The sequence below is a fragment of the Vulpes vulpes genome, chromosome 14, assembly GCF_048418805.1.
Source record: "Vulpes vulpes isolate BD-2025 chromosome 14, VulVul3, whole genome shotgun sequence".
NCBI classification, from domain to species: Eukaryota; Metazoa; Chordata; class Mammalia; order Carnivora; family Canidae; genus Vulpes; species Vulpes vulpes.
Genome location: NC_132793.1, coordinates 131899200 through 131915886, shown reverse-complemented (window position 1 = coordinate 131915886; position 16687 = coordinate 131899200). Strand labels below are relative to the sequence as shown.

Genomic DNA, 16687 nt, shown 5'->3' with positions numbered 1-16687 from the left:
ATCAGTTTGAGGCGTCTTGATTATTCTTTTGATCATTTCATATGCTGATGTAGATATTTAGGTCCCTACTTAAGTCTCTTTTATATCTACTAAAATTAAAACAGCTTATCATGAATAGAAAATATGTAATTTATATTGAACTCCCTAGATGATATTCTTTTTAAATCTTAAAAGATCGGGATGCCTGGGAGGTTCAGTGGTTGAGCGTCTGCCGTTGGCTCAGGCCATGATCCCGGGGTCCTGGGATCGAGTCCCAAATCAGGCTTCCTGCATGGAGCCTGCTTCTCCCTCTGCCTGTGTCTCTGCCTCTCTCTGTGTTTGTCTCTCATGAATGAATAAATACAATCTTTAAGAAAAAATGAAAAAAAATCTTAAAAGATCACATATTTATTAATAATTTGATTTTGAGTGTCAATATAAATGTCATGGTGAAAATATCTAGTTTCCGCTTAGTAATTTTAGCTTGATTAATATAAATCAGTTCCAACTGTTTGGAGTAGCAGATTTCTGTTGGTAATAGAGGTGGTAGTATGTATCTGTTTTTTAAGAAAAAGATAGACTTAAAAAAGATTCTCTCAAGGTTTAATATGTCATTTATTTGAAGAACTGAAACCCGGAGACTTTATTTATAAATTAAATTTTGAAATAACCCTAGAAATAAATTTAAGAGGATTTTAATAATTTCACATATATGATTAGTTTTTTATTTTAAAAAACAATAAAGATTTAAAATTCCATTTTTAATGTAAAGTCAGTTATTAATTAAAATTTAGAAACTACAAAAATCTGAAAGTTTATTTACATATGTCACCAGTATATACTCCAGTGTTTAGGTGTTAGAATCAGTAAAATTTTTAATATACAGGTAAAGTTAATATTTCATTTAGATATTAATGTTATTTTACTGATGACTTCTAAACTTAAGAAAATTGAATAGATATTATCACTTTTGGAATGGTAGCATGGAACTATCCCCAGCAGAAAAATCCATAACTGGTGAAAATTATTTTTAAAACAACACCATTTAGAGTATCTGAAAATGGCCCTAAGGTATACATCAAGTCAGAAAAAGACACTATTTACAAGCAGCTACTAAATCCCTGTAAGAACAGTCTGTGGCACTTGAGCCATGTCTCCCTCCCATCAGCCCTAGATCAATTAAGACAGAAGCTTCAGTTCATTTGAGTATGACCAAGAAGATGGGGTTCCCTTTCTCTCTAGCTTCCAGTCAAGGGCTATGGTAGCTCTACAGAAGGTGTAGGTAGACAGTATTTCTCATATCCTTCAGCTCTTTGTTGCAGATGCTAAATTCCAGAATATTGCTGCCAGGAAGTCAGAAGCTCCCTTCTTTACCTAACCTCCATGCACAGGCCAGGGCCCAAACGCTCTACTGCTCTCAGTAGGCTGAGAATACTAGGGCCCCATTGCACTCACCCCAGTTTGCTCAGTGGGAGAGGCAAGCCAAGAACACCAGAGGTTACTGTCCCTAAGCAGTGCCCTTCTCACAAATCAGAAGTGGGCCACTGTCCCTACACCTAGCTCCAGAGCAGTGACTCAGATTTTGCCCAGTGACATCAGAGACTCCTGAAGCTGTCCACAAAGAACTGACTTTAAAATGGAGTGTGGGAAAGTTCAAGCCTAATGGGCTTCTCTAAAACAATGGAGATTTTAGGGATCCCCGGGTGGCTCAGCGGTTTAGTGCCTGCCTTCAGCCCAGGGCGTGATCCTGGAGTCCTGGGATCGAGTCCCACGTCGGGCTCCCCGCATGGAGCCTGTTTCTCCCTCTGCCTGTGTCTCTGCCTCTCTTTCTCTCTGTGTCTCTCATGAATAAAGAAATAAAATCTTTTAAAAAAATGGAGATTTTAATGATAGACAATTAAGAGGAGACCATTAGCTTCATAAGAGTAACAAGCTAAGCCACAAACTACTAGTTTACAGAGAGACCAGAGAAAGAAACAACTGGGAAGAGTCTTTTGCAGGGCAGTAACAAATTTCAAAGACTGGCCTCAAAAATAACTTCTGTAAAAGATTCAGAATTTAATTGGATCAAACTGTGGTACAACTAATGCCTGAGAAGGTTGTTGAAAATAGTAGAGCAATCCCCTGGTGGTTAGTGGAGCCTAACATCTGGTTGTGATACTGGGGCAGAAAGCTTAGCAGAGAGGTCAGAGACAGAGAGAGCCCTGATAAAACTTGTGCTATGGAGGAGTGACTGTATACACAAGGCTGCACCCTCTGAGAGGTTTTACACTGTGAGACAAATGAACTTTGATAAAATATTCCACCCAAGTCAGTAAAATTTGTTTTACTTGCTTAATAAACAAATAAATTTGTTTATTTAAACAAGCAAACTCATGTTTGATGTAGTCTCATTTATTTTTGCTTTTGTCCCTTGTGCTTTGGGCATCATATCCAGGAAAACACTGCCAAGACCAATGTCAAGGAGATTTTCTCTATGCTTCCTTCTAGGCGTTTTATGATTCAGGTCTTAAATTTAAATCTTTAATCCACTTTAAGGTCACTTTTGTGACCAATGTAAAATAGGAGTCCAATTCCATTTTTCTGCATGTGATTATTCCCAGCACCATTTATTGAAATACTATCCTTTCAGGGGCACCTGGATGGTTCAGTGGTTGGGCATCTGCCTTTGGCTCGGGGTGTGATCCTGGGGTCCTGGGATTGAGTCTTGCATCAGGCTCCCCACAGGGAGCCTGCTTCTCCCTCTGCGTATGTCTCTGCCTCTCTCTCCGTGTCTCTCATGAATAAATAAATAACATCTTTAAAAAAAGTATTATCCTTTCTGCATTGAATATTCTTGACTCCCTTGTTTAATATGAGTTGACTGTATATGCAAGGGTTTACTTCTGTGCTCTTAATTCTATTCCATTGGTCTGTGCGTGTATTTTTATTCCAATACCATATGGTTTTGAGTATAGTAGCTTTGAAGTATAGTTTGAAATCAGGAAGTGTAATTCCTCTGGCTTTATTCTTTCTCAAGATTGCTTTAACTAACTAATCAGGGTCCTTCATGTTTTTATACAAGTTTTAGGATCAGTTTTTCTATTTTTATGAAAAATGCCATAGGAATTTTGATAGGGATTGCTTTGAATCTGTAGGTGGGTTTCGGTCATATGGACATTTCAACAATGTTATTTCTTCTGATCTGTGAATGGGGATATTTTTTCCCCATTTGTGTCTTCTTCAATTTCTTTCATCAAAGTCTTAGACTTATCAGTGTATAGGCCTTTCAACTCCTTGGTTAATTTTATTCCTTAGTATCTTATTCTTTGGGATGTTATTGTGAATGGAATTGTTTTCTTTCTGTCCTTTTTTTCAGCTGTTTTTAGTGTATAAAAATGCATCTGTTTTCTGTATGTTGGTTTTGTAGCCTACAACTTTACTGAATTGGTTGGTTAGTTCTAGCAGCTTTTAGGTGGAGTCTTTTGGATTTTTTATGTATATAATATTGATGCAGGCAGGCTGGGTCTGAGGACTCAGAGGGGGTCCCAGTGGACCAGCCAAGAGGGGTCCTCCTTGGCTTTACAGAGGATGGAAATCAAACACGAGCCAGCAAGAAGTGAAAGCAGAGTTTATTGAAGGTATATAGAGAGAGCAGATACATGAAGAGTGTCTGAGTGATTCAGAAAGGAAAAGAGGGAGTCTTTGCTTGGGGTCTGAGGTTTTTATTAACAATTGTGGTCTGGTACACGTGTCTTCTCAGGCATCCAGGAACTGGTCAGAATGATGACAGGGTCCAGGTGTCCATCGTAAGTCACTCATTGCCTGGAGCCAGGAGGTCTTGATGTCAAGGTGTTTAGTGACAGTGGTCTGTAATATGCACATAATGGCCTCTCCTGGTCACTCCTTAGATGTTATCTATTGTGCTGGAAGACTCCAAAGAAATAATTAATTCTTTGTCCCTTACAAGGAGAACATACATCAAGGCACGTGTAAGGCAGGAGTGTAGGTCCTAGCAAGTATAGAAGCTGGAAAAGAAGCAAAGGGCAAAAAGCAACTTTTTTTTTTTTTTTTAATGGGGTCCCTTTGGTTTCCCGGTCTCATTCCCTGCTATGGGATTTTTATCCTCCTTTTTCTTACAAGGTGTTGAAGGGCGAAGGTCTCATCTTCCGTAGCTTCTTCAGGCTGAAAGGGATTGTAGACCTTGCCTACTCAGTCATATAAAAATCCCAATGAAGTGAAGGGCTCCTACTTGTAGATTATCAGAGATGTTCTTCAGGCCTAATCCTAAGAATAGAACGCCTCCCAGAGAATACTTGTTCTGATAATTTTTCTGACATATTTATGCAGAATACGCAACAGCAAAAGCTCCCACAGCAAAGAAGCAGCCCTAGTGTAACTACTGTTACTATTAGTAAAAGAAGCTTTTTCCACCAAGACCACCCATTTCCGCCGTACCAGGAAGAAATCCAATCATTGAGGGAACCAGAGGAGTCAGACATTGCTTCAATTTGAGTATGCATGTCTGATAAAAGTTCAGATACATTAGCTGAGTTATCTGGGATATATACACAACATTCAGTCTTAATGATAGCACAGGTTCCTCCTTGAGCTGCTGTTATTATGTCTAAGGCCATCCTATTCTGTAATACAGCCTTTCTCATCAATGCAACTTCAGAATTTAAGAGGACGAGCGCATGCATAGTATCATTAAGGGCGTGTGTGGTATAGTTTGCGAGGGCCTCTACGTGCCAGATTATGTCTTCTATTCCCAGTTGGGGCAGGAAAATACCTACCAGGTGATCATACCAGTGGAAGACTGACCGCGTCCAGCGATGCAGTAGATGGGGATAATTTGCAGGCATAGATATTTCTTTACGCAATTTCCCTTGTATCCAGGGAAAGCCCAGGGTACAACGTCCTATCCATCCAGGGGGTAGCCACGGCCACAAATTTGTACCACATAGCCATTGAGTTCCATTGGGTGCTAACCATCTGATGCTTGGTCGTCTTATCCAATCAGTAGCAAACCAGTCAGTTGCTTGTAAAATAATGATATGGTTACAAGATCTTGAGGAGAGCCATCCTAATTCACGGGTGCTGTTAGGCCAGGCGTCATAGGTATGATTTCTTTGCTCCCAGCATAAAAGAGCTTTCTGATTTAATTGGCCTATGGTAGGAGTAAGCCACATAAATTCGTCCCATACTTGAAAATAACCATCCTCAGTATATCTCATATTATTAGTCTTACTTATTCCCCACATTGCTTTCTTACTTTGAATCTTAGAGTTGGCGAATTCAGTCATGATTTTGGCAGTCTGGGAGAAGGAGAAAGGTTTTCTGTGGCCTGGAGAATTCCAGGTAGTATTTACCATGGGCCAATGAGAGACATTGCTGTTAGTGATAGAGATGTCCCTATATATGCTTGTATTTGGCTGGATAACCATATCTTTTATATATTGGTGTAAATAATGCCAGTCTGTGCCTTGTAAAGGAGAAACCCACCACGGGAGGCCTGAGCTGCTGGACAAAGGGAGGAGGCCACAAATCCAGCAGGAACTTTTCTGTAAACTCTCAGCGTAGTGTTGAGCCCATTGCAAAAATAAATTGGGGCTATTTGCTTTTCCTAGGGATAGGTAAGATAAGAGTAAATTCAGAAAAATGAAAGGTTTAAAAAGCGTCATCGAGCCTTACTTATTGGTCCTTTAGTGCAGTAACTTTAGGCTTTTCCTCAGGTTCGCAGGTATGGGTGGGTTCCAGGAGCTTCGGGTAGACACTGCAGCCGGTATTTTCTTGAAAAGATAGTTTAAATTGTTCACAGGCTCACAGGCATATGTGTCCCCTTCTTCCCTTGGAGGCAGCATCAGAGTTGGCTCCTGCAGAGACTCAGGAGAGAGAGGTTTGATTCTGGACAAGTGAACCCAGCTAAAGATACCTTTAAGTTTTACTGCTATGGGGATGCTGAGTAAAAGTTGATTAGGCCCTTCCCACCTTGGCTCCAGCTGATCTTCAGGTGACCCCTTTTTCCATGTTTTCAATAATACTTTGCTCCCTAATGGTTATTGGCACAGACTAGGGTTTAGAAGTATTTTATGTCCATGCTTTTGGAGAGACTAATGTTACCCAGACTAGTAACCTATTTTAAAATTTGATTGGTATCCTCCGCAAACCATAAAGTTGCAGTGAGAAAAGATCTCCTATATATCAAAGGGGCTCAATTTAAGACTCCCCGTTGGAGCCACTCTTATTTTTAGTAAAGCAATCAGTAACATCTTATACCATGTTTCAGGAGTTCCTTGACAGTTTTGCCAAAGTTTGTTTAAAGATATAGTTCATTTTGTCCACTTTTCCTGAAGTTTGAGGCCTCTATAAGGCATGGAATTGATAGCAGATCCCTAAGGTCACTGGTAATCGTTATTTTAGCAGTGAAAGAGAGTCCATTATCACTTTGCAGACTCCAGAGAAGTACAAACCTAGGTATGACTTCCTTTAACAAGATCTTAGAAACCTCTAAAGCCCTGTCTGTCCTATAGGGAAGGCCTTTACCCACCATGTAAATGTATCCATATAAAGCAGCAGATACTTCTATCCCAAATAGGATGGTATTTGAGTGAAGTCAATTTGCCAGTGTTCCCCATGGTAAGTGCCTCTTTGTTTCACTGGCATAATTAAGAGAGAAGGCATAGGGAGAAATCCTGGTCATCTCTAACACAAATATCACATGCTCTGGTAACTTCTCATATGGTTTTGGTTAGATTCTTTCCTCTGAATACTTGCTGTAATTTTCCATAGTGCCTCTACCAAAGTGAGTGGAATCGTGTATTTGCTTAATTATTTTCTTTTCTTTTTTTTTTTTTTCATTTTAAACAAGTTTATTTAAACAAGACGCTTGACTTGAAAACTATCTAGGATTCATTTCCTTTAGAGTGATTTATCCCTACTTAAAGACAGATCACCTTACATGTAATGGCTACATATAAAAAAGTTATAAAATTGGCCTTAGTCTTACTATGATAAATGAAAAATGCTAAAATTCCCCAGTCAAGATATGCAAAGATTTTTATGTTGTCCTTTTCTTGTTAAACCGTGATAGCAGAACTTGCAGGAATATAAAGAGAAGAGCTAACTGAGCATGACACGAATGGAAAGAGGGGATATTCTCACAGAACCAGTATTTCCCCCCCCCAGCCCATCTCTATTTGATGTCGAACAAAACATACATTGGCCATTCAGTTTTTTAAAAAAGTGCAATGTGCCCATACACGTGTATAGTTACTTTATGTCTGCCAAGGGAATGGGGAAGGGGAAGACTAAACAATAGAGAAAACTATCGTGTAGTAGTCAGTGTGGTGGAGCCAGGTTGCAATTGAGAATGTCTTCCCCGTTGGGAGCAAGAGTCCTGGAGTAGAGTGGCAGGTTCCCTTCTTAGAAGAGGCCTCCTGTCTGCTGCTGGAACACATCAATTATGTCTTCATCCTGCATCTCTAGCAGTGCCGGCGTGTCTGTCCCCTTGATTGGGTGCCCATCAAATCGGAATCTGACCTGCGTCACTGCCAGTCCCTGTCGCTCACAGTAGGCTTTCATCAGCTTGCTAAGTAGTGTATGCTTCTTAATCTTAAAGTACACCACAGAACCATCCTGCCCTGCCACCTTCAAATGAATATGTTCATTGTTCTCAGTCATGACTTCTTCCTTGGGCTTTCCCTCAGCCATGGCGAGCGCCGGAGTCTCCTCAGCCACCACTTCACCAAGGAGGTGCCAGGTCCGCACTAAGTGAGCACACAAGCAGCACCAGGAGTGGCAGAAGAAGGCTTAATTATTTTCCATTGCAATGCCTTGGGGAGTACATATATATTATTTAATGTATACCATCCCAGTCGATTTCAGATCCCTTTTGAGAGGCCCATTGAGCCTCCAAGGGAGTATAGTTTGGGCTTACTTCTGGCAGAGGACCTTCTGGAGGCTAAAACCTGTGTAGCAAGCTTATCCTTTGCCACCACTTTTGCTACTCTGTCAGCAAAATTGTTTCCTTTACTTGTTGTGGTTTGGTCTTTTGAGTGTCCTTTACTCTGTACAACTGCCACCTTCCACTGAAGCTGTACAACTTCCAATAATGTTCAAATTTTCTCTTTATGTTTTATAGGAGAGCTTTTGGAATTAAATAATACCCAGTCTCTACAAATGGCTGCATGGGCATGAAATATTAAGAAGCCATATTTAGAATCAGTATATATATTTAGCTTTAACCCTTTACCTAGTTGTAGTGCTCAGATTAAAGTTACTGATTTGGCCTTTGTGCTGAAGTATGGGAAGGCAAAGCTTTTGCTTCAGTTATATCTTGTAGGCTGACAATAGCATATCTGATTTTTCTGGTTCCCTCGTGCGTAAAGCTACTTCCATCTGTCAACCATTCAGCCTCTGGATTGGGTAGTGGTCCATCCTTTAAATCAGGCCTACTAGAATATATTTGCTGTACAGTGTCCATGCAGGAGTGGATTGGAAGCCCCTGCTTGCCTTCATCAGATAATAGAGGTGCTGGTTTTAAATCTCTACACACCTAGAGGATTAGTTACATCAGGGGTGTCGAGGAGGTCTTGACACATCAGTAATTTCTCTTCTGTTAACCATTCATGCCCTTTGGCCACTAAAACCCCTTGGACTTGATGTGGGATCATGACATCCAGATATTGTCGTAGAGTAAATTTATTAGCTTTACCAGCGGGGCAGTCACAACCACTGCTTGTAAACATCATGGCCATCCTTCTGCTACCAGATCTAATTGGAGAAATAAGCGACTGGTCTAGGAACAGGTCTGAATTTTTGAGTTGGGACCCTAAGGCTATTCCTCTCCTTTCTCACACAGATGAGGTGAAGGGTTTTTCCAGGTTTGGGAGCCCCAAGACAGGAGGAGTGCTCAGTTTTTCTTTCAGACCTTTGAAGGTTTGGTAACAGTCATTATTCCATCCCAGGGGTTCTAAATCACTGCCTTGTAATGCTTTATAAAGGGGTTTGGCCATAAGGCTACACTCTAGAATCCAAATGTGACAAAAGCCTACCATGCTTAATTAAGAAGGTTCTTAATTGCCTTTTTGCTTGTGGTACTAAAATATTCATGTGGCCGATTTTCTGTCCTGGGCCAATGCCTGTGCCCTTGAAGTGAGGATATAGTGTAGATATATTGGACCTTCTCTTTAGAAGTCTGGGCTTTCTGGGGAGACACTCTGTACCCCCACTGCCCCTAAAAAGTTAAGGGTGAGGATTGTATTTTCATCAGAATCCTCTTTTGTTGGCCTTGCAGTCAATATATCACCCACATATTGAAGTTCTATTAATCAGTTTTAAATCCCCTCATTCCCTTTTTTTTTTTTTTTAATTTATTTATTTATGATAGTCACACAGAGAGAGAGAGGCAGAGGGAGAAGCAGGCTCCACGCACCGGGAGCCCGACGTGGGACTCGATCCCGGGTCTCCAGGATCGTGCCCTGGGCCAAAGGCAGGTGCCAAACCTCTGCGCCACCCAGGGATCCCCCCTCATTCCCTTTTTAAAGCATTCCCAAACAAATGTGAGCTGTCTTGGAATCCCTGAGGCAGCACCGTCCAGGTCCAGGTGAGCTGGGAGGTCTCACTACAATCAGGGTCAGTCCATTCAAAAGCAAAAAGATATGGGGAGTCAGGATGTTCTGGTAAGCAGAAGAAAGCATCCTTTAGCTCATACCATAAACTCGTTTGCACCTGGAAGATCTTGTATCAGTGTAGTATAAGGGTTAGGGACTATAAGATGAATAGGGTTCACTGCCTCAGTAGTTGCTCTCAGATCCTGGATAAAACAGTGGGTCCCCTTTTGGCTTCTTAACTGGTAGAATGGGGGATATTGCAGGGTAACTGACAAGGAGTTAATAATCTATATTTCAAAAATTTCTAAACTAGAGTTTGAATACCTTTTTGGGTCTCTGGTTTTATAGGATATTGGCTTTTTCAAGAATACGTGTGGGCTTAGGTAGATAACAATGGGTGAAATACTATCAGCTCTCGCAGGAACTTCTGTTTCCCATACACTGGGCATTATTTTGATTGCAATATGGAACAGTATACTGGCTGGCACATAAATGGTATTTCCCACTTGCTTGTCTAGGCGCATTACCATTATAAACTTTGTTTTCTCTACATGTGAGTCTGTCAGTCCTATTTGGATGGTAGTTTGTGGCTTAGCACGTAAGTTGCTCCCCCGTAAGGGAGTAGGGCATTTAGGTGTCAGGAGAAAGCTATGTGAAAGCAAGAGACAGCCCATGCCACCAGCTAGTAGACAAGTAAGTTGTGTCACCTATGGCAATCCATCTATTCCAGTATCTGTACAAGAGTGCTGGGATAGAAACCCATTTTGCTGGGACAGGACAGAGTAAGTGGTTCCTGTGTCCAGTAAAAATTCAGTTTCCTTACTTGCCCCATCAGAGATCACCCGAGGCTCCTGGTATGCTATATTGAGATGTCCAGGAAGAGCCATAGGAGAGCTCAGGTCCCTTCAGTTCTATGTAACTTTGGCCAGCAAAAGTTTTTAGTCCTGGACCCACCTCCGTTCTGAGATGAAGACGATCCTTTTTCCAGTGGCCATCCATCTTACAGAAGGCACATTGATTGGGACCCAGAATTTTGTGAGCGAGGGACTCTAGTCTGGCTTTGCCAGACTTCAGCCTCACGGGCTTCCATGTATAATCTTGAAATGGTGAGTTCCCTGATATTGTGACCAAAAGTCGGGCATGACATTTATTTTGGGTAAACTTGTCCTTCTCACTACAATAGAATATTAGCTGTTGCTTTTTTAACTTCTCCAGCATAAATTGTGCCTAATTATGTAACAAATGGGAATCCATTGGAATGCTCACTGTTGCCCCCATTTAGGACTGTAAGCAAGGAGTCAGATCGGGGCAAAGAGAGGATAAGATTCTAGATAATTGTTCAGGATGATAATTGTTCAGGATGTCAGAGATCTAAGGCAGAGGAGACAGTCATTGGCCACAGTGGCCCCAGCCACATGAATCAGATAGAAGTCATGGAGTTTCTTAGAAACCAAAAGGAAAGGTAATCTCTCAAGGATAGGGAAACCTGCTAATGCTGAATACTATGGTCAGAAAATGTAATTGCTCAATGGCGGATGAACAATGTAAAGGGTGAAAAAGGCAAGAATTCAGAGAGGTAGAAATAGGTGTAGCAGAGTAATAGAATCTGGCATAGTGAGCAAAAGGATACAAAAGATGCCATGTTGGCTTGCCACAGTTCTCCCCCCTCATCCAACAAGAAGACCTCCACCTGGCAGTGACCAGCCTGCTGGGTGTCTCATCCCTGTAACCTGAAAACCCAGTGCATCTGGGGGCACCGGGACCATTCTTTATTCTAAGAGTTTTGATCCTCAACAGGATCCCCAGTATAATTCCATGAATTGCCATGAGACATCCACTTGGCAGTGGGGGAGAGAGAGAGAGAGAGAGAGAGAGAGAGAGAAAGAGAGAAGTCCAGACTCTCTTCTAGGGAAAACATGTGGTGAATCAAATGTGCCACGTGTACGGGGAGAACTTCCAGTCACCAGTGGTGCCTATCTTCCCCACTTATCATCTTAGTTTCTCCTAGTGGCAGTCTAAAACCACCGTGGAGGCTCTGAGCACTGGATGATCAACCCCTCTTTGTGGATCCCTGGATGAGCCAAAAATTAATACCATGGCCATACCTGTCTCAAATAATCTCTGACACTTCCCTTGGTCCTTAGTTGCCTAAGAACACCTTTCAGCAGGAAGGAACAAGTGTCCCTTCTCTTCAGAGTTGAGTGACTCAATCTCTCATGACAACTCACAGCCTTGAAGCCAGAGTAAAAAGAGCTTCAGAGCACAGAGAGAGTGGGGAGTAGGAAGAGCAGGTTCACAGACCAGTTTTCCCAGTTTCTCTTCCTCCCTGGAGAATGGCAAAAATTCTATCAGCATTAAACCAGCTCTGTTTCCCAGAGGAGGAACTTACCGGTTCCCAAAACCCAAGTTGGGCTTCGAAGACTCAATTTGGGGATACCGCTGTTCCTCTGAGGTTCCCTTTGTGGTCGCCAAGATGATGCAGGCAAGCTGAGTCTGAGGACCCAGAGGAGGTCCCACAGGACCAGCCAAGAGGATCCTTGGCTTCACACAGGATAGAAGTCAAAGACGAGCCAGCAGGAGGTGAAAGCAGTCTATTGACGGAGTAGAGAGAGAGAAGGAGCAGATCAGATGAAGTGTCTAGGAGCTTTAGAAAGGAAACAAGGGAGCCTTTGCTTGGGGTCTGGGGTTTTTATTGACATTGTGGTCGGCCCACGTGTCTTCTCAGGCATTCAGGAACTGGTCAAAACAAGGACAGCGCCCAGGTGTCCGTCATAGTCACTTATTCCCTAGAGCCAGAGGTCTTAGTGTTAAAGTGTTTGGTGACAGTGGTCTGAAATATGCACATGATGGCCTCACCTGGTCATTCCTTAGATGATATCTGTTGTGCTGGAAGACTCCAAAGAAATCATTAACTCTCTGTCCCTTACAAGGAGGACATACATGAAGGCATGTGGAGGGCAGGGGTATAGCTCCTAGCAAGAAGAGAAGCCGTTCGGAAAAGAAGCAAAGGGCAAAAGAAACCAACTTTTTTACTCATGGGGCTCCTTTGGTTTCCCTTGTCTCAGTATCATCTCCAATAAAGACAATTTACTTTTTTCTCTTTTCTGCCTATTCGGATGTCTTTTATTTCTCTTTCTTATCTGATTACCCAGCGTGGTCTTTTAAAAACTGCAGTCCGTTCATGCCACCTGAGTTATTAAAACCCAAAGACCAAAATCCATTGAGGCCTGGACCCTCCAGGACCCTCCAGACCTGGCTCCTCTCCAGCCCACTGTTTACCTCTGTCCTGACCATGACGTATTCTAACCGACCTGATTGTTTCTGTCCTCAAGTTCCTTGCATTCCTTTCTACCTCAAGCACATCCTTTGATGTGAAAGTCTGTTACTCTCTCTTCTTCCCCAAGTAAATTCCTGTTTTTCCTTCTGCTGTCAACTAAAGTATCATTTCTTCACATATACCTTCCCTGATCTATACCCTATTTCCCTACACAAACACACACAATAAGGTCACAGCCATCTGAAGTATGCTTTTAAAGTACTATGAGGACTTTTCATACCTTTTATTCATAGCTCTTATTATGGCTTATTCGATTATTTTTTTGATTCTCTCTCCTGTATGAATTCCATAATTTTTTGGTCCTCATTAACTCCAGTGCATATCATTCCATAGATACGTGAATGAAAATGTTTATCCTAACATCATGTTTCTTCATTGATGAGGTTTGATTACTTTTTTTCCATTGTTGAGAAGGAAGCTTTCTTCTTTTATCTGAAGGCTTAATTTTAGTAATTATTGGCTGTCATTGTACAGGGCTCAGGATTTCCTTAATTTGAGTTTAGGTCTAAATGTGATGACTCCTGAGGGAAACAGATTAGTTAATGTTGTTCAGTAGTAAAGATATAAAACAAACGAAACCAAACAAATTATGTATCTACTTCTTGGCAAAAATTTTAACTAACTTTTTAAATTTTTTTGGTTCTTCCTGTGCTAATTATTTTGATCCTGAACATGAAACTGTTACAACATTAAACATATGAATCTATATATTATAATATCAACTAAAGATCAGTAAAGACATGATTTGTATAGCATGTTGACTATTCTGCTTCAGTGTGTGGGTAGAGAAAGTGTAAAGTTGATGATTCCATCTCCTTGGGTGACTGGAGAGAAATGGATTGTCAATTTCAAGTTATAATTACAAAAGCTTTCTAGTGGTGGTAAAGGGAATTGCCGGCAAACCAATCTGTCTCCTTCAGTGAACAGAATCAGTAAGGTTATCATTTGAAATGAGAGTGGTAACAATTTCTCTTTTTTTAATTTAAATTCAATTAGCCAACATATAGTACATCATTAGTTTCAGATGTAGTGTATAATTTATCATTTGCATATAATACCCAGTGCTCATCACATCACATGCCCTCCTTAATGCCCATCCCCCAGTTACCCCATCTCCCCCCCCCACCCCACCTCCAGCAACCTTTAGTTTGTCTCCCAGAGTTAAGAGTTTCTCATGGTTTGTCTCCCTCTCTAATTTCTTCCCATTCAGTTTTCCCTCCCTTCCCTCAAGATCCTCTGCACCGTTTCTTATATTGCACATATGAGTGAAGCCATATAATTATCTTTCTCCAATTAACTTATCTCACTCAGCATAATACCCTTCAGTTCCATCCACATCATATAATTGGTAAGTATTCGTCCATTGTGTGTGTGTGTATACATACCACATTTTCTTTATACATCCATCTGTCCATGGACATCTCTGCTCCTTCCACAGTTTGGCTATTGTGGAATTGTGGACATTGCTGCTATGAACATTGAGGTTCAGGTGCCCCTTCGGATCACTACCTTTGTATCTTTGGGGTAAATTCCCAATGGTGCAATCGCTGAGTTGTAGGGCAGCTCTATTTTTAACTTTCTGAGGAACCTCCTCACTGTTTTCCAGAGTGGCTGCACCAGCTTGCATTCTCACCAAACAGTGTAAGAGGCTCCCCTTTCTCTGCATCCTTGCCATGTCTCTAAAGGCAAGAGAAACAAAAGCAAAAGTGAACTTTTGGGACTTCATCAAGATAAAAAGCTTCTGTACGGCAAAAAACAAAACCAAAACAAAACAAAACTAAACTAAAAGGCAACCTATGGAATGGGAAAAGATATTTGCAAGTGACATATTAGATAAAGGGCTAGTATCCAAGATATACAAGGAACTTCTCAAACTCAACATCCCAAAAACAAATATTCCAGTCAAGAATGGGCAGAAGACATGAACAGACATTTCTCGAAAGAAGACCCACACATGGCCGACAGACACATGAAACAATGCTCTGCATCACTTGGCGTCAGGGAAATACAAATCAAAACCACAATGAGATACCACCTCACACCAGTCAGAATGGCTAAAAATAACAACACAGGAAACAACAAATGTTGGCAAAAGCAGTGACAATTTCTTGAAATAAGTGCCAGAATTGACCCTTGAAGGTACAGGGATACCTGCTTAGCCACAGTTTTGCTTTCCATGGTTTAAGTTCCCCAGAGTCAGTCGTGGTCCAGAAGCAGATGATCCTCTTTCTGTGTATAGTCAGAAGGTCAATAGTTGCCTAAGGCTACATCACATGCCTGCATCATTCCCTTCACTTCCTTGCATCACGTAGGCATTTCATTGGTCTCACATTCTCACAAAAAGAAGAAACTTGAGTACACTATGAGACATTGTCCACATAACTTTTATATTGTTATAATTGTTCTACTTTATTAGTTATTGTTCTTAATCTCCTATTGTGTCTAATTTATAAATTAAGCTTTATCATATGTAGGAAAAAGCATAGCGCGCACACACACACACGCGTGTGTGTGTGTGTGTGTGTGTGTGTGTAGTGTGTATGGTTCTGTACTATCTGCGGTTCTAGGCATCGAGATTCATTCCAGATGAATGAAACCCTATGTATTTAGGATTCTGTACTATCTGTGGTTTCAGGCATCCACTGGGGGTCTTGGAATATATTCCCTATAGATAAAGAGGGGGATATAGATATTCATTTTTGCCTCTCCCATTAACTTATAACTGACTAAGAAAACTTAAAACTAAGTCTGACAACAGAATTATTTATGAACAATGGATGTATTCTCTGAAAAAAGCATAATATTTACATCTGTAAATACTTACTGATCTTTATTGATCTCTATATTATATGTAAATTATATCACCTTTGATGGGCTTACATTCTAGCTAGGGAGACAAAACAACAAAAAATGTTTTGAAATTATTTTACGGTGTTTATGGGAAGCTTTGGATATTAATTCATATCACAAACAGTAATACCATAGGAGTGTGCTTTAACCTTTATTTTCCATTTTATCAATATTTCAATCCTGATTGTATTTTTTTAATTTTACATAATATTTTTCACAGATCTCACGGCCTTGCTACTTTTAGTACTTCAGTAATCACACTAAATAAGCTTTAATGTAGATCTTTAGCACTATAAAATAAAGAAAAGGATAATTATGTAAGTTTTATCTTTGGGAATTATGCAGAACTAAATTTTCCTCATGTAGATCATTATTAAGGAAACATTTTCCATGATCATATCTTTTAATGATTTATTTTATAATTAGTCTGACTTATTAGAGAGAAGTTCATTTTATGTAGTAAAAATATATGTTTATTGTGTGTATTGAAAACAATATTCTGTTATCAGAAATTGAGTTCTGATTTTTTTCTAGGGAAAAATTATTCATATATGTGTGTGTGTCGTGTGAGAGAGAGAAGGCATAGTTGGTTTTATTTATTTATCATTAATTACTGTCTTTCCTTTGGCAGAACTGCCTAGCTACAAAAGTGCTCTGTGAGGAAATTGCTGATGAAAATGGAGTAAACTTAATGTTTCTGGCCATGTCCTGGGTCATAATCCATTTATTGAGTTTTCTGACTAGACTACAAAGTAGATGGCATGTGACATTGCTGTGTCCATAGATAGTTGACAAAACCTCCAGTAATCCCACTTTAAGGGAAATCTGGGACTATGTTACAAGGATACACCAGGCACTGCTCCCAGTGACTCATGTTAGTTACCTAAACGTTATAGGCAACAACACTTCATATTATAGAAATAATGCT

The 16687-nt window shown here is 40.6% G+C and overlaps 2 protein-coding genes across 5 annotated transcripts in view; one reads left to right on the top strand and one right to left on the bottom strand.

Moving 5' to 3' along the window:
- The window catches only part of TBC1D19 (TBC1 domain family member 19), a 144161-nt gene that overhangs the window by 86350 nt on the left and 41124 nt on the right, over positions 1-16687 (top strand). The window lies entirely within an intron of this gene.
- On the bottom strand, positions 7384-7671 carry LOC112919098 (small ubiquitin-related modifier 2-like). Of its 2 annotated transcripts, XM_025997443.1 has the most exons (2): positions 7510-7671; positions 7384-7440 (listed from the first exon to the last, which is right to left on the bottom strand). In XM_025997443.1, the coding sequence occupies exons 1-2, from the start codon at positions 7669-7671 to the stop codon at positions 7384-7386; spliced, it is 219 nt and encodes a 72-aa protein (XP_025853228.1). The 2 variants fall into 2 exon arrangements, with proteins under 2 accessions (XP_025853228.1, XP_025853220.1); XM_025997435.2 differs by having other exon boundaries at positions 7384-7671.